This window comes from Cyprinus carpio, chromosome A23 (assembly GCF_018340385.1).
Source record: "Cyprinus carpio isolate SPL01 chromosome A23, ASM1834038v1, whole genome shotgun sequence".
Classification (NCBI taxonomy): Eukaryota; Metazoa; Chordata; class Actinopteri; order Cypriniformes; family Cyprinidae; genus Cyprinus; species Cyprinus carpio.
In genome coordinates this window covers 25,222,291-25,243,190 of record NC_056594.1, presented here as the reverse complement: position 1 = coordinate 25,243,190, position 20,900 = coordinate 25,222,291, and the positions used below count along the sequence as shown (strand labels likewise).

General features: G+C 38.2%; 2 protein-coding genes and 1 pseudogene across 3 annotated transcripts; all 3 read right to left on the bottom strand.

The window, feature by feature from the left end:
• Window positions 1-134: 134 nt before the first annotated feature.
• LOC109083063 (protein tyrosine phosphatase domain-containing protein 1-like) lies at window positions 135-7,537 on the bottom strand. Of its 2 annotated transcripts, none has more exons than XM_042713726.1 (10): window positions 6,998-7,537; window positions 6,230-6,264; window positions 5,749-5,923; window positions 5,337-5,417; window positions 5,122-5,239; window positions 4,803-4,940; window positions 2,994-4,045; window positions 860-1,042; window positions 607-717; window positions 135-535 (listed from the first exon to the last, which is right to left on the bottom strand). In XM_042713726.1, exons 5-10 carry the CDS (start codon window positions 5,132-5,134, stop codon window positions 428-430), a joined length of 1,605 nt encoding a protein of 534 aa, XP_042569660.1. In that variant the 5' UTR covers window positions 5,135-5,239; window positions 5,337-5,417; window positions 5,749-5,923; window positions 6,230-6,264; window positions 6,998-7,537; the 3' UTR covers window positions 135-427. The 2 variants fall into 2 exon arrangements, with proteins under 2 accessions (XP_042569660.1, XP_042569661.1); XM_042713727.1 differs by having other exon boundaries at window positions 4,803-4,921.
• Window positions 7,538-7,670: 133 nt separating this feature from the next.
• On the bottom strand, window positions 7,671-13,382 carry adtrp1 (androgen dependent TFPI regulating protein 1). Its single transcript, XM_019104775.2, has 6 exons — window positions 13,164-13,382; window positions 12,935-13,084; window positions 10,910-11,011; window positions 10,669-10,784; window positions 10,423-10,583; window positions 7,671-8,750 (listed from the first exon to the last, which is right to left on the bottom strand). Exons 1-6 carry the CDS (start codon window positions 13,332-13,334, stop codon window positions 8,725-8,727), a joined length of 726 nt encoding a protein of 241 aa, XP_018960320.1. The 5' UTR covers window positions 13,335-13,382; the 3' UTR covers window positions 7,671-8,724.
• A 3,548-nt stretch (window positions 13,383-16,930) lies between these two features.
• LOC109090971 lies at window positions 16,931-18,468 on the bottom strand (annotated as a pseudogene).
• Between the last annotated feature and the right edge of the window lie 2,432 nt (window positions 18,469-20,900).

Genomic DNA, 20,900 nt, shown 5'->3' with positions numbered 1-20,900 from the left:
ATAAAATATATAACTATAATATGACTATAACCTTTCCTCTTTGCGATAAAGCAAAGTTTTTGTTGTGTGCAATCAAATTATTTTATGACAAATAACTGTACAAACATGGTACAAAAATGAGAGGTTTCAGTTGCGATGCTTTTCAAGTATTAGCACTATGGCACATAATATACAGTGTATGGTATTTTTTTTTTTTACATCAAATAATTTACCATGTAAAATGCATTTTCCAACTTCTACAAATGGGACGATTATAATTAGTCTATCTGTGGGCTATATTACATGCTGGATTCCTCATCAGAACCGAGACCTGAGAAACAACCAAAGAAACTGCAGCAGCAGATGTGTAGAGCTTGTCTTTGATGTTGGACAAAGATGAAAAATTCTCTTTGTAATAAAGATGTTCAGCTAGTTACTGTCACATGTGTTAGACCTCAAACTCGTTCATGGCAGCCGACCTCAAATGATGCAGAACAATCTTCAAGATCCCGTTCATGATTTTGTGGACACTCTTCCCACCATCTCTGTTTTTCATCTAAAGAGAGCACCAAAGTAAATAAAAGTATGCATGTGACCATTTCAGAACATCTCAGAATGACACAGTACCTTTGTGAAAGCTTTGGTTGCTCGCTCCAGGAAAGTGCTCTCAACTTCCTCGGGTATTGTTAATACATGAGCAAAGCAGTCCAGAATACACATCACTGTTTCTCTTGAAGCCTGAAGATGGTAATAAGAATGGATTCACATCATGGAACAAAATTAAAATGTACGCATGAAATGTGTCTTGTTAGTCATGTTGAACCATACTAATCTAAAGTTAATAAAGTTTAAAAGAACAGATCTGATATTTCAATCTTACCCTATCTAGGCAATTGAGCACAGTTTTGGTGTCCTGGCTGTTCTCTGTTAGTGTGTGAACATCATGAGCTGAGATGATTGGCTCTTTGAGCTGCTCCAGCCAGGACCACATGATTCCAGACAGAATAAATGGGTCTTTTTCCAAACACAGTCGCTCCCACGCACCTTGACGATTAAGATCTGCCTGCGGAGAAAAATGAACAAATTTACAAATCTTACATTCAGAAAGTTTAGGCCATATTTTCTATATGATGTGAAGAGATAGCCAGATTGCTAGCCAGAAAGGACAACAATTGACCCATCGGTAAGCCCCTCCCATCGAACGCAGAAGAGCCAATGGCAGTCGAGTATCAGCTGCACGGGGAGCGGAACTCAGACATCTGTAGGTTTCAGCACCATGGAGAAACACTGGAAGATCTGGAGTTCAGTTTGATGGTGTTTATGCTACAAAAATGGCAAAACGATGTGCCTGATTGGAACAGTGATTCCAGGTATCCTGAGAGGATGGACAATGGAATTTATTTTATTCTATTTCCTAAACCCAAACAAAACAGAACTAAATGTCCCTAAGCATTCACCCCCAATCCCAATGAAGATAAAAACTTTAATTTTCTGGTTGTCACTCTCATTAAGCTACAATTTTCATCTGCTCAAGCAGAACATTAATGTCATCTGTGGTACGTGAATCCTGGATGCTGTCATCTGTGATCGTGACCACCGTAACATGAGGCTTCTCCAGCTTGCATTGTGATCTGTAAACCCTCACTTCCAAATTAATCTTGTTACCCACCATATTTATTTTAAAATCTGTTATATATCCCTCCATGTCATATTTAAGTCCCACTTGAATGGTCCTTCTGTGTCCAAAATGCATCAAAAACATCTTGGGACAAGGTTTTCACACTGACAGCTGTCATTGTAAGACAGTTAGCAACTCTTTTGTTTGTCCGAGTGAGCAACAGTAACTAAGGGGGGCAGGGCTTACCGATAGGTCAATTAGGTCCATCATGCAGAGCTGCCTGTCTTCAGTGACACTATGAGGATGAATTGGAGGAAGGCAGAATAAGACTATACATGCTAAAACTCATTGTAAGTACTTGGATGCAGTGTTGTCAACAGAAGACCACATAAACCCCTGACCTGTTGGTTCAACAACCATGCTAGGAATTTTAATGCACTGAAACAGAGAATATGCTGATTTAATAGTGACATTTCACAAGTTCACATGTTTATGTAATCTTTAATGAAGAATTTTGGCTTGCTGTTGAAGTCGGGCCGAGCCTGAAGTACCCCCTAGGACTGACTGGACTGGTTTTACCGGGGTAGGAGGTGAAGATGACATAGCGTAGGGATACCGGAAGAACTGTCATATAGAACAGAGATAAGCAGCGCCTTACATATGCCTCTTCAGTTGCTGATTGGTCAGATTAAATAAACATGTTCTTTCCAACTTTTCTTTGAAACTCATTTAAACTATATTTAAAACAATGAACTAAGAACAAATAAAAAGTCTTTCAGCCATGCAAACTCTCTAAAACAGTGAAGATACAGTGGCAACTTGTAATCGTGTCCTGAAGTGCAATGGAAATAGTCTGCAGTCTTGTCTGAGACCATACATCAAAACCTTGATTCAGGTCAAAAAGACCACAAGATCAACTCTTCAAATCTGATAGATGTAAAGTATATAAAGTAGATCACTGGGAGCAGGTATCCAAAAAACTATGCAGCCACAGAACTCATCCTGCTAAAGATGGACTCTCTTGCCTGGAGGTGTGCAAGTTCTGAAAAAGACCCCTAAAAACACCTCTGCTCCTCAAACAAATCCTACACCAGGGATGGGCAGCTTCGGTCCTATTATTTTTAAGCACTCCTTAACAGTTTGGTTGGATTTCTTCAGGTCTGTTTGATTAGGGATTGAAGTAAACCCTGCAAAACTGTGGCTATCCAGGACAGGAGTTGCCGATCCCTGTCCTTAGCTTTAATACTCTTAGTAAAGGGGTGCAGAACTCCACAGCCCTGATCCTGCTAATCAAGTCCTTCAGGCTTATTTGAAAACTACATGGTATACAGTATGTGTTGGAACTAAACTCTGCAGTTCTGCACAGCTGTCTTAGTAAATCAGTACATGCATCTACCTGCCAAGTAGACACCTTCTGAATTTGCTCCTTCTCTCCATCCTTCTCGAGGTCTACCGCAAGGGACTGAGCCACCAGGAGGCGACGTGACTCCAGAGACAGCTCGGACTGGACAGTGATGAAGGGCACCTCCGAATGCTCCTTTTCATTGAGTTGAGCCTCGTCAGGGTCAGAACTTTGCTTGCAGTCTTTCCTCCAGTAGGACAGTATTCGGGTGATGCTTGTGGTGCTTTTCTCATCTGAAATGCCTAAAGATTGGCTTCGCTGCAGGACCGACTGCCTCCTGGTTTTGAGCAGTGGAGATCCTTCTGTCTGGTCCATAAGTGTTTTCAGCTCCCATAAATTGCTGGTTGAGCTGTAGATGGGATTGTCCTTACAAGCCCCCAGAGAAGGAGTGACGTAGTTCTGGGAAACACAGTTGAAAGCTCCCAGCTGATCATTGATGGTAGTTGAGTGGATGCTGGCTAAAACCCCAAGAGGGTTATCCAAGAGGTTTAAAGACGCTGCTAACCTCTGGAGGTCAGACTCACTGTAGCTGAGGCTCTTACGGACATAGTAAAGAGGTTGAGTGTTGCCTCTATTGGCTCTGGGTAGACCTGGAAGACGGGGACTGATCATAGCCATCCCATTTCCCAAAATCTCTCTGTTTAACTGGTACACTGAATTCTCATTAAAAGTTTTCTCTGCCACAGGTGTGACGTCAGGAACCTCGACAATGTCCTCCTCGATAACCTGGCGATTCTCTGCGATGTCCAGTAAGAGTCTGCAGATGAGAGTGACGAGCTTTGGCACGTATCTCAACTTCCGAGCCTCGTATCCGTGCAGTATATGTTTCTGGCATACCAAGTATTGTGAAAGAGTAACAGGTGGCGCTCTAGGCTCAGCGTTAGCAAACACGTTCCTTAGCGGAACCAGGAACTGAGCAAACTGCCTGACGCACTGGAGCTGTCCTCTAGTCTGGATCGAGTTTGGTCGTTTGCTTCGAACTAACAGAATGGCTTGGTCTGCTGTCATCTGTGTGGTGAACAAGAAGAAACAGGCCAGCAACACACCTATGACAACAACACGTAAAAAGAGTTAGTATCCAACAAGCGTACATCTTGTAATGTTGCAGTTAGGTTGCAGCCATTTTACTACAGGATTATTTATTAGGGCTTTTTTATCTGTATTTGAGAGGACAGTCAGGGAGAGACAGGGATCAGGAAAGCTGTCCTGTAGCCTGAACAATAGAGTATGGCATTAGCAAGGCTGGATTATGATGCGGCAGTGCCCTGGGCACGGACTGACTGGGGCGGTGGTAATTCTGCTGGGCCCCCCACTGCTCTAGTGGCCTGGGCACGTGCTTTTATCCAGCCCTCGACACTAACCCATAGTCATGGGTCTGATTCCCAAGGAATGTATGAATTGAAAAACTGTATAATGCTTTAATGTAAAAGCTTCGGCTAAATGAGTCTGTGTAAATGGAAAGGACCATGAGCCTTGTGTCACCTGGAGTGCTGTCCATAAGGCTATAGCTATCTTTACAAAAAAAAAAAAAAAAAAACATTTTTAGTACCTTGTGCTCACTGCATGAGTAGTGCTTATGCAGATGCTTTTAACTAAAGTAACTTACGGCAGCATTATTACTGACACAATCCCTCTGGAGTAACCTGGGGTTAAGTGTGCTGCTCAAAGACACAATAATAATAGCTCATGGCTACTTGTGAGGGGAATCGAACCAGCAACCTATAAGCCACATCACCCAAAAAAGATGTATTTTCATTCAATTATAAATATACTGTATTTTAAATCAACAACACAGAACTGTACCTGTTCTGCCAAGCCCTGCGTGGCAGTGAACAGCCATTTTGCCTTCTTGGATGGCAAAAGACATGACTTTCACCATATCCAAGATGGATGTGAGAGACGCCACACCATAGTCATTCCATCTAAAGTTGTAGAAATATACTAAAATAAAGTAACAAGAGTACCTTTACAACCTGAAAATATAAGAACAACCACAGCTGTGTTTTTACTTAATGTGTTAAGAAGATTCTTTACGTCTTTAGCTTCTTAATGTCACATCACACAGAAAAATGCATTGAAATCTAAAAGTTTGGCAGAAGCAATGTACAAAAAAGTCACTCACTGCCAGCCTCCATGAATGTCTCCGGTCGGTAAGTAAAGCCACTCTGGGGATCCAGCGGGTTTCCACAGCTGGCATGTTCGCCAGGGCACTGGAGGTTAATAATGGTCCTCAAACCACACTTAACACGACAAAACAGCTAATCATAAGAGTGTACCAAACACATACTGCAGAACCAGTTTTCTAAAGGCACATTTCTGCTCTGTCATCAGTTTTACCTCAAAAACTGGTCTATTACGTCAAATTTTTCAATGATTTTGGTGGAAGGGCGGGCCATAGCCAGCAGATTATCAGTGATCCTAAAAAGAAACCATGAGGAAGGAACCATGAGTTGGAATAATCCATTCATACATGCTGTGGATTTATTGATTGTTTTTTATTTTTTTTGGTATGTAAAATCAAATAAAAGCAAGCCTTTGATGATCGGTTGACTTTCTAAAGAGGAAACATTTTAGGGAAAGAAACTCTTTATTTTTGTAACTCTGATAAAAGAACAATGAACATGACATGTTGATGTGCTGGGAGAACACTAAATACAGAGAAGCTTCGGTTCATAAGACTGCCAAAGGCTTAACCTTATTTGGTAAAGGCCATGTTTAAGTAAACAGGTGTTGAGTGCACGCAGTGTACCAAGACGAGTAGATTCCTCTGATGGCCTGGTCGTCTTCACTCCAGTGTGAAGGATCCTCGTACTTGCAGTTCTGCCCACCACATCCCATGGAGCACTGCATACGGTAGGGGATCATATAACACACCGCCTCTTGAACCATTGTGTATTTTGCTCTGGGGACCCTGGAACCCGTCACTTTAAAAAACAAACAGATATCATCTATTTAGAAAATCAGCAGAGTGATCACTGGCTCTTACAGAAGACTGTCTTTAATGAATTCCTTTAAGAATCTGCTCAGGTGAGCAAAACCTTTCGCCAATTAATGAGACTGGCTCAGTTCTGCAATATAGATCTCAAGTATACATGGAAATCCGTGTTGCTTTACGGAGTACATTAGGAACTCAAAATGTCTTTAAAAATGGCAAAAGGACAAAACATCATTCTGATTGTTATTATTTGACTATTACATCAATTTATTCATTTGTTTTTGCCATTCCTTACCAAAGTCCATGATACTCCTTCCTCCATGGTAATATCTGTTTGGGCACATGATAAATTAGTTAGCACTACAGATGTCAAAGGGGAAAAGCAAAGTTGTCAGTAAGATTAATATCATTATTTAAAAATATATATATATATATATATATATATATATATTTAAGATGTCACTAATGCTCACCAATGACAGCTGCATTTATTTGATTGGAAATACAGTAAAAAAAAAAAAAAACAAACTGAATTTTCTGCATCGTTACTCCATTCTTCAGTGATGCTTAAGAAACATTTCTTATTATAATCAATGTTGAAAACAGTTGTGCTGCTTAATTTTTTGATGAGTACAAGTACAGTTTCTCCCTAGTTCTTATTAATGCAAAAACAGTATATAAACAGTTCATCAATATTACCTTTAATTTCCCCCTCAAAAGTTAAACATCCAGATGCGATACAGTAACTGCAATATTGGATGGTAGTGTGCTTAATTGTCACAATGTCAAAATGCACAAAATGTCAGGTTTCATTCTTTATGCAAAAGAGTTTGGTTTTGACACCCATGGAGCTCCAGCTATTCAAAGCTTCTCAAATCAAGGATATAACTCGTCTTCATACAAAAGATGTTTGCATTTTTCATTAATTCACCATTATTTCACTTGTACATATTGAATTTACTCTTCAAAGACATTGTCTCAGACATCCATTAAAAAGTCTTTTGCAACCATCGTGTTAATTTCTTTACTCACCATTGATTCTAGAGAGTTGATTATTACTCACCCAAACACAGCTAGAGAAAATCAACTGTACTTTCTCTTCGATCCATTGAATCCTCAGCTGATTTGATCAATTGTGTCAATATATCATTTATTTTGTCTTCCTTTAAGATGCACAATCTTCCTCACTGTGCAAAGCTCATGGACCCATCCAGATCGGCTGTACATCCTGGTCATTTTCAAACGGCGAGTGTCTGACTGAAGGTAGAGTTAATACTGCTGTTCTGTGCTCACATCAAGCCAAAGAGTAAAGCAGCTATTTCAGACTCCCTCAAGATTTACCATCTAATCCACTTACTCCTGAAATAGCCTATTTCTCTGACCGCTGACCTCAGAGACGGACAGCATCGTCAGCCACAGGAGCTCTGGCTGCATTCTAGTCCTTTCAGCTCTAGTTTATTGCTTCAGTCCATACGTTCATGGCTGTTAATTCAACCCATCAAAAAGGCCAGTGCAGCGCCTACTAAAGCCAGTAACTGAAAATGACAGTGAGGTGAAGTTCTCAAAGCTTTGCAAACTGATGGACTTACATCCAATCTGATTAAAGGAGAGTCTCCTAAGTAGGAAGTTAACAAACAGCTGACGCACTGCTCCTCCATTTCTCCATCAGCATCAGAGTCAGACTCATTTAGATGACAATACATATCTAAAGACAAAAGACAGTAAGCCACCTTAAATGAATTAAAGAACAGAGATTTTATTGTTTATGAATAAAGGACATAGATGACATTAGTAATAATTACATAACTGTAATAACAGAAACCATGTTTGGCCCTCTTAAGTGTCACTGATGACAGTTTAAATGTCAGTGCATCACATATTTTCCATATACAAGTGCCATAATCTACTGTATGAGTGCAGGAATCATCTACAGTCACCCTGTAATCACCAGCGAACAGATTCATCCACTGTTCGTACATTTGTTTTACACACATATTAAAATGAAGAGGAAACACACCATAATGGCAATGAAGCACTCTATTCTGCTTAATACTGTCAACAAGCTGACAATATAATTATTAAAAAATTTCAGATTTCATGAAATATAGTCTTATTTGATGAAACCTGTCATTGAAAGGGTCAGTGAAAGAATGCATGCAGAGCCATCTCTCTGGATGTGAATTAAACGTGCGTTACAGCAAGGTCACAGATTACTTGGGTTTACTTGTTTCCAATAAAGTCCATCATCAAACTCTGGGCAAAGCCGGAAAATCACATTAAGGGCTTCACTGGTGAGATTACCAGAGTTCACACAGGTTGAAGTGTGTCATTCAGAAAGCCCTCGGACACATCTTGTGACACATTTACACAGCGTGACACTAACTGCCATTGGAAACTGCTCACCAGCTCAGACTTGTTTTAAAATAAAGATCATGAATCTGAGAAGGGGAAAGTGCTCAGTACTAACGGTCCCTTAATTAATGAACAGCAGCATTCTGGAAAAATTAGTGTCTGGAATTACACAATTCTAAAATAATGAAAATTATTTTAAAAATACAGCATTTTACTTAGAATCACAAAAATAGGTCAAAAGAGAAAACAAATAACAGAATAAAATATCAGCACGATTAGCGTAAACACATTTCATGTGTACTGTATGCATGCTGGGGCGAATCACGCCCCTCTTGTATAAAATACAAGTACTGCTACTGAAGCTGTTGCTTTGTGCTCTGTAAAGTGTTGTTTGGCTGGTTTGAGCTCCACACGGTTAATGTGGATTCCAGTAGACATCTACTTCTTTTTCTTCTTCTGATTCCCTTATAGAGAAAAATCACAGTCAGTATGGATCATAATATTAAGAGACAACCTCCCACACTCTGAGGTTGAACTTTGTGATTTGAAATGGACAGGAAACGAAGTTCATATAGACAGAAAAAGAAAAAGAAATTTAAAAAAGTCTGCATGTGTATTTTTTGTTGAGTGTTATATTTGCTACATCAGCTTGTATAGCTATATATTATGATACAGGTGAATATGAAGCTCATACTCAAGGATGAAAGAAAAACACAATTTTTATTCAGAGGCCCAAACGGAGTAAAAAGTTGCTTCAGTCCAGTAAGTGTTCATCTTGAAACATTACTAACAATCTAAGGTATACTTTTGTTTACTTTATAAAAATAAGTAAAGATATCACAGTAAATAGACACATGAAGCACGAGCTGAAGCTGGATGTTTGTACAATTACACTAAAAGAGCTTTTAGTTGCTACAAAGGTACACAATCAGTCAGATGACAGAAGGCATGTAGAAGATTGTGTTCTGATCATTTCGATAATTTAGAGGCATTCGAAATTTGCGTACATTTTTGTGCAAAATGTTGTTGTTTTTTTGTTAATGGAAAAAAAGTTGTTTTGGTCTATATAGCTATTTTTACCCTTCATGACAACTGTGAGGGGGGTGAATGTTTTTATAACTCATCTGTTTAAATTATATTAAGTCTTAAAGTTCTGCATAATTAAGGGCGTGGCCACTTGAGTGACAGGTGGATTGTTGCTGGTGTCACCACAGTTGAGCTAGGATTCAGCAACAGCTCCACCCACGTCCCGCCTCTTTGCCCATTTTCGATTATCCTGGAGTGATGCGCAGCCAAGATGGTGACAGCCAGCTCCGCCCACTTTGGGCTTCAAAAACCTACGCGTGACGTCACGGACACTACGTCCATGTTTTTGTACAGTCTGTAAGCGCCAAATGAGTCGCTGTAAAAATAAAATAATTTAACAGTTGAGGATGAATCAACTCAACATGAGAGCCAACACAAATGTGATGACATGTGAAAGAAAACGTCATCATGTTTGAAAGAAGAGCAGCTGAAGTAGTGTACAAACTCTACTACTCTAAACTCTACTCAGATAACTATATAAGAATTCACGTTCACGTTCTTTGAAAATATTTAGCTTACAGATCTCAGTTTAAATGCTTCAATTTGTTTTTATATTATATTATAAATCTAATAAACAATTGACCTCAAAAAGGGTATTCATGAGCAATATCAGCTTCATTTTTCATGTTATATTATATTAAAATACATAATATGATATTCTATTATTAAAAAGAATTTAACTGTTTTCAATCTAATTTTTACAAAAATGATTTTTTATAGAATTTTTTGGTAATACAGCACTGTAAAAAAATCTCAGGTATCCTAAAATGTGCATTATTTACATCAAGGGTCAAATTAAATATAAATAGCACATTAACGTTAAAAGGTTGTACACTTAAGTGTGTGTGTGTGTGTGTGTGTGTGTGTGTGTGTGTGCGCGCTGTACAGGTCTGGTATAAAGAATGTCCACCCAATAGAGAAAAGGTTTGCTCAGGAAGAAAAACAAATTAGAGGGAACATTGCTGGCAATTTATTTATTTTTAAAATGCTGGCAGGGAAAGAGTTAAAAAAAATAGTTCAATCTACTGCCCATTTGGTCAGGTTTCTCACCTGTGCTGCTCCACATCATGAGGCTGAGCTTCTCTCCTAACAGGTAAAGAGGAGCCATGCTGAGCGACGCGCCTCCGAAGAAAACACACAATCCCACGGGACTCAAGTGAGCCATGATAGGATACACCCAGATCCCTGACGCATGGTGCACCCACAACACCCTAATGAGAGACAGACGCATGTAACACAGACAAAAACTAAACTTTGCGTAGATCTGTGTGATCCATGCAAGCAGAACAAGCTTACCATGACAGATACAGGGCAGCAAATAAAGCCAGACTGAAGATCCCTTTTGTGCGACTGGGATATCTGTGATTCTGAAGGAACATCTGCAGCAGCAGCAGCGGCATGATCACTGTGTGCTGGGAAAACACAAAACCTCAACTACTGCACATCCTGCATTACACCAGACCTGGATTAATGCTGCGCACGGGTCACAGAGCTCCGTCAACACAGCAGTACATTAACTATTAAATAATGCACTCACCATTGCATGATTCAGCCAGATGGGAATGATCTCGTCTAACATTTTTGGGTACACCAGCTCTCTGTCATAAGTGTAGAGAGTCCAGAAAGAAACGAACACAAACTGCAGGCAAGAAGATCACATCAAGAAATTCAAAGTTCACATTAGTAGTCGACCAATAAAGGTTTTTAATAACCACTGATGATACCAATATCAAGAGAGCAGGCTGTCCATGGTCCGATATAAATAATACACAAAATTATTGAAGCTGACACTTATTTTACACACACACACACACACACACACACACACACACACACACACATACAAACATATATATATTCACATAAAAAAAAAGTAATAATAAAAGACAACATGCATTAGCATCAAACAAACACCTTTTGTTGAACAGGCAAAGTTATCAGTTAATCAATGAGCCTGATATCAATCTATTAATAGTTTTATACATTCACATCCACTTATACATTCAGATAAATCTGAACCTAAAAACCTGATGAAAAGTGAATGAATGTCCATGTTATTTATCAGTCAGTCACATACTATAAAACCACTTTCAAAATTACAAAAAACTGTACCTCAAATAAATCTAAGAATACATGGGAAATACTATAAAGCCTAAAAAAAGTTTCACAACTATCATAAATACTATAATAATTATTTTTAGCAATCTATTGTGATATTAACAGTATATTTAGTCTTTCCAAAATACTGTGACATCATTCGGACAGTCATGCTCAAAAAATAGCAATATGTCAAAAGAATTATGTAGCATAATTAAATCAATTAACCAATAATAAAACCTGTAGTTTACTCAAAGAAATATACCTAGACACATAAAAATGTGAAAGAGAACTTAAACTTTTAGCTAATACAGCTACAGTATGACTTCATGAGACATATGAAATACAGCACACACGTCAGATGATACGTAAACAGACTTTTGTGCTGTCATATTGGAGCTGGACAGCCCCAGTTCTTATTGACTTTAACTGTATTAACAGAGAGACCGAGTGTTCTTTAGAAGCTCTTGTGGTGTTCTACAGAAGACCCATCACAAAGGTTTGAAACATCACGAGCGTGAGAGTGTGAGAGAGAGTCTCTGCCGGGCTGTTAGTGAAGAGTTCAGTCAGGGCTCCAGACGAACACCAGACAGATGCATCTGCAGTACTGAGGAAACGAGGGATGGGCTTCAAGCTAAAAAGTAAAGTAGTGAAGTAAAAGACCGCTTCTTAAACCAGAGAAGGTGAACATGTTGGTGTTCTTGTGGGGAAAAAACACCGACAGCAAGTTTGGTTTTACTTTTCTTTTTGTTTTCATTTTGAAAAGCTTGTTATCTTTGCTGTTTACCTCACGTTACACTGGAGGCTCTCTTTTATTTTATTTCATGATTTTTTTTATTAGATTCCTCAGTGTTTGCTAAATGTTCTGTAATTTATTACTCTGTATATAATACAGCATGTGATGTATGCCATGCCTCATTCGTTTATGTTACAATGTCATTGTATCTTACGGTTTTATTGTTGTTGTGCCTTTTAATTTAGAATAACAATGAATCCATCTTTTGTTTTATTCTTAAAAAGTGAAAGGTGAGTAGATGAAAGGAAGCAAAACAGTTATCTTTTCTCTTAAAACGTGACAAGATCGCGAGCTGGGCTTATAACAGAGCAAAAGAGGAACTCACCTTCACAAAACCAAATCACAAATAATACTATACCGGGTTCAATGTTAGCCACTTTCGTTTCCATATAACTGCAAACTATGATAAAAGTTCATCAGCATGCATTGATTAATCCCATTCTGTAGCACCCATAAAAAAAAAATACTCAAATCATGTGCTAGTGTAACCAACAGATAAAGCGACCAGTGTGGGAAGAATGACTCTGGAGCCCTGTAAGTGTGTATTAAGTCTAAGTAAATATTTTAGTGGCTATTGTAAGTTCTGACATTTTCTGCGCTCATACAAGAAAACCATGACTGTCCTCGCCAACAGTTCCGCGCGCGTGTCTGTAGGTTGGAGTTACTCACAGTCCCGACGGGAAACGCCAGAGCAGTGAAGTAGAAGTCTCTGGCTCTGGTGAGGAGCAGAGGAGCCCCGCTGCGGCTCTGTTTGACAGATACAGCGCTGTGCACCGCGTCCGCCAGCACACACAGCCCAAAAAACAGCGCGTGCGACACCTGCAACAGAAACAACACGGGCAGGTGACACGCGTAGTCCTGACTGACAGGAGTGACATTGAGTGAGAACTGCTCCTACCAGATTAATAAACGTCAGGTATTTCCAGCGTCCTCCGTATGATCGCACACCAGGGTGTCTGTCCGAGGTTTGCAGAGTACAGTTGCTCCAGATAGTAAAAACATACCAGCTAAAAATAAGCAGATGAACCAGCAGGCTCAACTTTGGTCCTAGTCTCGTGGCGGCAGCCATGCTTTACCGGCTCTGACGTCACCGGAAAGGACATTTCTCCAGGAAGAGTTCTTCTCCTGATACAAAAAAAAAAAAAAAGTCAGAGATTGTCTAATATGGCGAAAAGTTTCACTCTCACTACACTTCCGGCTTCTGAACTGGTTGCAGTTCCACTCTGATTCCATATGAGGACGCTCACAGGACGAGTGCAGAATGAATGGAGGTCAATGGCGGTATACCCCTCAAAATCCACTTTTTTTCAGGATATAATTTTTTGTCTAGTAATTTGAATGTTGTATTCGAAAGGAGATGCAAAGAAATTACACATTGCTGGGTGTTAGATTTTTTAGAGTCACTTATTTGCTTTAAAAAGTATTTTAAAATGTCAATGACGTCATACGTTATACGTTCATTAGCATAATGCTAGCGTGTTATGGGCAACAACAACTCAACCTGTAAGAAATCGAAAGGACATAAGTACTCGTTCATTCAACTTTCGAACTATACCCCATGTTGAACTTGCAAAACCTACAATCAGATCTGAGATTTCTCAACGGCAATCGGATGAAAGGGACAAATTTAGCTGTCTAGCCCCATAGACTCCCATTCATTTTGCACTCATGGCGATCGCCCCCAGTGGAACTCTGGTGGAACTGCAACCAAAATTCGGTACAATAGGACTTAATAGAGAGTGGGAAGGCTCTCCGTAGACGGGCTCTGAAAAAGTTCTTATTCTTCTTCTTCTCATAAAATTTGCGGCAGGCTATACGCATCACTGGCGTATTACTGCCCTCCTCAGGTCATCTGGAGACTCCGCTTAACCTTTAAATCCTTGCGTAAAGTCCAGTCGTGTGCAAAAAATTGATAACGACTTTCGTAGACTCATAATCCTTTGTGCTAAGGATAAATTTTACAGAAACATTTGTGACTCCACATTCAAATAACTTTAAAAACATGTGAGGTCTTGCTGCGTGATGAATCGAACACTCCATTATCACATGCTCAGTTTCTTCTGGTCCACATCTACATCTGCCATCTGGATGTTTTCCAGTCCTTGCTTACCCAAAGTTCAGCGCACAAGGGCCCAACCTTAGTCTAGTTAAAACGACACTATCTTTTCTTCCTAACCTTCTAATCACAGAATGCCCTACTGTTGGCTGAACAGAATAGTAATGTCTGCCTTTATATCCTTCATTCCGTTCTTTTTGCCATAATTTTATTTGGATAATACTTTTACACTCAACCCTATCGTACATAACCTCCAACTCTACTTCACTTCTATTTACAGCCTTTCTTGCCATTTCATCTGCCTCTTAATTCCCTGAACACCTGTGTGAGCTGGCACCCAAAGAAACCCCACTATGTTCCTCATTTTATTAATCGGTGAAGTGTTACTAATAATTCTCGGTGCTCTAGTGTGGTCTCCTCCATTTCAGTTAACAAAGCATTAAGTGGAGTAGTACTCATTGCTCCTCCACATATTCTCAATGCTTTGGCTTGAACTACTTCCAATTTCTTTAAAACAGATTCTGATGCTAATCTATATACCATGCAACCGTAATCAATATTAGCTCTAATAATTCCCCTATAAATCATCATTAAACACTCTTTATGTGCACCCCATCCATTCTAACCAAACACCTTAAAGTATTAATAACCCTCTCACACTTTTTTACTGTTTTATTTGTGTTCTTTCCAAGTCATTCTTTCCTCAAACCAAACTCCTAAAAACTTAAATGATTTAACTCTTTCTATAAGACTATTATAAATACTTAAACTCTTATCTAAAAGTTTTTTCTTTAAACCAAACACAAGATATTTAGATTTTGAGACTGAAATTCTAAAACCCCATTCCTCTGCCCATGCCTCTACTTTATTAATTTCTTGTTGTAATTGTTTATAAATATAATTTAAGTTCCGCCCTCTTTTCCAAACATCCACATCATCACTAAATAATGCCATTCTGAAACCTCTATTTAACTTGCTAAAAATATCATAAGTCATTACATTAAATAACACTTCCCTGAGGGGTTCCATTTTCCACATTTTCCTTACTGGACAGAGACCCATCTACTTTCACTTGAATGGTACACTCCTTCAAAAAATTATTAATCTAATTTAGCATCCTACCTCTGATCCCTGCATCATACAACTTTATCAATAGGCTCTCTTTCCATACTGTATCATAAGCCTTTTTAATGTCTAAAAACACACCTATGACAACTTCCTTATTTGCAATAGCTCTTCTAATATCTAAATCTAACACTAGTATTGAGTCCATAGTAGATCTTCCCATTCTAAAACCACTTTGATACAGAACAAAGAATTCTTGTTTCTCAAGCATATATACTAATCTATCCCTAACCATACTTTCCATTATCTTACATAGCTGTAAGAGCAATTGGACGACACAACTTAGGATCATCTGCATTTTTCCCCGGTTTTAATATTGGGACAATCGTTGCATGCTTCTATTCCTTTGGCAAAATACTGCATTCCCATACTGCATTAATTAATTTCAATTTCTTTTCTCTTTCCTTTTTACTATTTGGACTAATGTTTTTTGAACTATGCACCTCCTTAAAGGACTTCAGGAAGAGTTGTTGCTTCTTCTTCTTCTTTTTGTTCAATAGCCAAGGAGTATTACCTTGCACCCGCTTAGAGTCTTCACAGAGCTTCATCCAGTAAGAGTGTTCATGCTGTTTTTAGGAAACAAGTTTCAAAACCTTCATATATAATAATATATAATAGAAAATTATTCATATATAAATTTATTTGTTGGATATCTGTAATAATTAAACAAAAATAGTTTCCTGATAATGTGTATAACTATTTTAATATAGCCTACTTTTCCCCATTTTTTGTTTATTGTTGTAATTTATACCTTTCCAATTAAAAACTGGCATGTGTTTTTTTTTAGGTTGTCTCCTTTCACTTTTGTTCAAAACATGTCAACGATTTCTATGAATAACCTTTATTTGCACTGGTACAAGAACATGTACAGTACAACAAAAACGTACCAAATACAAAAAGATTTTTCTTCCAGAACAAACATCATTTGTGGATAGAGCAAGGACTCGTGGTTTTTATTGCCATGTATTTATTTTTGTATTTATTTATAATGTCACACCTCAAAAATGTGAATGTGAGTAATGCACCTTAGCTCTGAGTAGCTTGAATCTCTGACTCTAGCAAACTGTACCATGGCCACTGATTCATCTGGTACTGCTGTAACGTCCTTAATCAGATTCCTAATCAGAGGATAGCTTTTATTGACATTTTTGAGCTTTATGGTCCCAGTCCTCCTCCATTAAATTGAAATTATTAAATATATAATCTTAAAAAATAAAAATAAAAAATTATATATGTATATATAAATATATATATAATAAAATATAATATAATATAATAAAAAATAAGTTTCACAGAAGTTTACATGTGGGTCTCCCACCAAAGACGAAGAGGCAGAGCTGAAGGTTTTCCATACATCTGAGTCTGGTTAGCAGGTCATATAAGCAGATTATCTCTTATTCAGCATGATGTGAAAACTACTATTTGTGAAACCACAGGCAACACTTTGACAATTAATTCAAAATATCAAGACAGTTTCAAGATTATTGATGTTTTAAGATTTATTATTAAACAAACTAAACAAAAAATACATGCACTTTATATCAGCATATATTTTCCACTTCCTTTGAAAAAAGTAAAAATCTCAGTATTTATTCCATTGCATTTTTGCCATCTTTTTCCGATACTGTTAGTACAGCAGAAGTCGTTCGGTCGTGTGTAGTGGCAGTCTGCTTCTCTGGGCCCGTACGATACAGGACGCTAGAGAAAACAACTTTTAAATCCTCCTGAAGATGCTGGGACAACCAATAATTTGCTGCAAATGCTTTGTAGGTGAGGGAAGCGGGTAGCTTCTTTCCAGAAGGCCTGGACAGAAACATCTCCTTCAGACAAGGGCTCTGATAAATACTGATGCAGCTAGTATAAAATCTCTTTGCAAAATAAGAGGCTGGACAAAAGAGCGGAGACCAGCGCACAGGGCTGAGAAGAAAAGGCTGAAACTCGTGGCCTTGGTCTCAAGTGTTTTATCGAGTCCAGTGATAGATGGAGGGACGAGGGACAAGGTGAAAGTATTCCAAGAGTTCCAGGTGTAGCTGCTTGTGCTGCAAGAAACAGACAGTGAGTGCTTGCATTTCCGTGCAAGAACCTCAAGCCAGTTGACACTGTGGCGAAAAAAAAAAAAAACACCACGCTTTGTATCTCAAGAAGCATACGCTCAACAACTCTGGACTTCTTCAGTGCCTCCTTCATTACACAATGCAGTAGTGTTGTAATATAATCCAGATGTTTGCTGCACCAAACTTCAGCTATAGAGTATTCATCTATGGCGAAATGGTCATCAAGAAAACGCAGTAACTCATCTTCGTCTGGATCGTTCTTTTGTGCAGAATACATGATTTTGTAGTCACACAAAACACCATGTGTAGTGCTCTTGGCCTCAATAGTATTCTTGGCCTCATGAATATTGCCGTAACCAATTTTATGTGGGAAAATACCATAGCTTAGAAGAACTGATTCAAGCTCTCCTCCAAACTTTGCCGTAAACTGTTTACACTGCAACTGGCGAAAAGCCACAGTCGGTCTGTGAATGTTCCAGTCGTCATCAAGAAAGTGCATCTGAGCGGCAAAAAGTGGTTCTGCATGTTCCCTAGCCCAAATATCAGCGGTGATGTGAACAACATTACGGCCTGCACTCAAAGATACACAGCTCCTGAGCTGCTGGATCAGCTGTGGCTTGATGGTTTTCTCCACAGTATTATAGAGCTCTAATGCTATGGTGCGTTGTGAGAGCTGTGGGTGTTGAGGACCAACTGAGGACATGAACTTACGAAAGCCAGAGCCTTCGGTGAAGTTCAGGGGCAGCATGTCCTCGGCAAGCATTCGCAAAACATCATCAACAAAAGCTTTATGCTGCGGCGGCACAGCAGAAGGACTTCTGGAGCTGGAGGGTGAAGCTGAACATGGGTAGAGTGGGTAAACTGTTGTCTTTCAGGGTTTTTTCTGAAGTTGTCCTCTTCACCTTGGCCAATGGCTCTGCTGTGCTCTTTGACTGTGGATTAAAATCAAACATTAAAATGACAAGTGTAGGCAAACACATTTATTTCTAACTTATCCCAATTACAAGCAAGATCTATTGAAAAAAAAAAAAAAAAAAAAAAAAAAAGAATATTTACACAACACTAAAGACACAAAATACCTTTTCATGACTTGTGGAAGAAGAGGTTTCTTTTTGTGACAGACAGAGTCCAAGATCACCTTCCTCTATCTTGTAGGTGCCCTTGTTCATTTTACGCTTTAAGGTTGATCACCAGTGGTTCTTTATGGAATTATTAGTCCTACCAAACATTACCAAATGCTGATTGCTTTAGCAATTTCCAAACTTACCATTCAGAAACTAACCTGAGAGATCAAAGCCTTAATTATAACAGTAATTAAAATAAATGACACTATAACACTGTTTAACACTGATGATAACAGTAAAGATATATTATAACAATACAAACAAGTCTATTTAAAGTTCTAAATTACCTTCCAGGGAGAAACCTTGCAATCTGTGGCCAGCGAGATCCCAGCACACAGTGGCATTTTATGATCATGAGATCTTCTGTCCAGGGGTCTTAATCACAGAAGGGTCGAGGTGATTGTGCCATCGCTCACGGCACTGTTTGCCCCTTCTGCCTTTTAGGTGCTTTGCAATTGTGCTCCAATTCTTGTCACCATACAAAGTCACCAAAAAAAACAACAACCAATCAAGAAATCAAAATAGTCAAAAAAAAAACTTATTGTATGCTAAAATTTTAAAGTAAACAGTTCTGCTGTGCAGCATCTTTGAAAAATACAACATCCAGTCCTGATTCTTCATTCAAGTATAATAAACACACCAAACAATGCTCACCCTTTCATCTTCTTCTTTGGTCCAGGTTCCCTTAATGAGCTCTGGGTCTAAGACAACAGTGAATCGGTATCTACAGTCATGTGCAGGGCGAGCCTGCAAACACAACTCCAGACTCAAGATCTCAAATATGTACAACCACAAATGTCAACTTAAACACGCCAATATTTATGAATTCACATTTTAAATTAGATCACTCACAGGTAGGAAGCCTGCGATCAGTTCCCACTCATCCCTTCCAAACCTCCCAACGAGGGACGCAAGACTTCCATCCTAAAGTTTAGCAATAAAACAAACCACAAAAAAAAGTTTATTTTCATTTAAAACTAAGCATGTTTGTATACAAGGTTAAATCTCAAGAAACAAACCATTAATAAATATGATAAATAAATTCCACTACAAGAAAATTTCCATGGGAATTAACAGGAATAAACTGGAAATTTGCAAAAACTTGGAACTTAAACGTAGTTGAAAAAACTTCTCCCCTGCACATTCCTCAATCACATGCACACAGCACACTTGCTGCAGGGCTATTGAGGCCACGCATCCTACACGAACTGTGCATTCCTCCATAACATGCAGATAACTTCTTCAGTGTCCATCTTTGTGAGTATTAACATACGTGACTTAAATATTACATACATTTATGTTCAAGTACAGAACAAACGGTAAAATTGTGTAGCATTATTACAATTTAAAGTAATGGTTTTCATGTTTTAATGTATTTGAAAATATAATGTATTTCTGTAATGTAGAATTATCAGCGTCATTACTCCAGTCTTCAGTGTCACGAGATCCTTGATTTATCATCAGTGCAGGAAACACTTTTTTTCACAACCTGTGATACTTTTTTCAGGATTTTTTGATGAATAAAACATTAAAAAAGAACAGCATTTATTTCAAATAGAAATTGTTTTAACAGTACACTACCGTTCAAAAGTTTGGGGTCAATAATTGTTTTTTTTTTTTTTTTGGAAACAAATTCATATTTTTATTCAGCAAGGATGTGTTAAATTGACAAAAAGTGATAGTAAAGATTTATATTGTTAGAAAAGATTTATATTTTGAACAGATATTGTTCTTTTTAAGATTTTATTCATCAATGAATGCTGAAAAAATATCCTAAAAACAGGTTCCTAAAAAATCCCAAAACATAATTTTTTTAATTTGTATTTTTTTGCATGCATGTCAGCTTATGACCAAACAAAATGTTTGTATATGATACAGTTTCTATAAGTTTCCCAAAATTTCCAATTAATTCCCATAAATTTCTGTTAAGTTTCCAACTAGGAATATTTCCAAAATTCCCCAAATTAAGTTCCCATGGAAAGTTTCCAGAAAATTTCAGTAAATTGTCTGCCACTTTGCAATCCTAATCAAGAACATGTTACATTTTGGTCAAATTATACCTCAAAGAAAAATAAACTATATTTATATTATTAAAGGGGTGAAAATGAAAATTAGCTTGTGTTAAAATGAAAATTAGCTTGTGTTTTACTCACCCTCGATGCATCCTAGGAGTATATGACTTTCTTCTTTCAGACGAATCCAGTCGGAGTTATATTAAAATCGTCCTGGCTCTTCCAAGCTCTGTCATTGCAGTCAGCAGGTGTTGCAGTTGAACA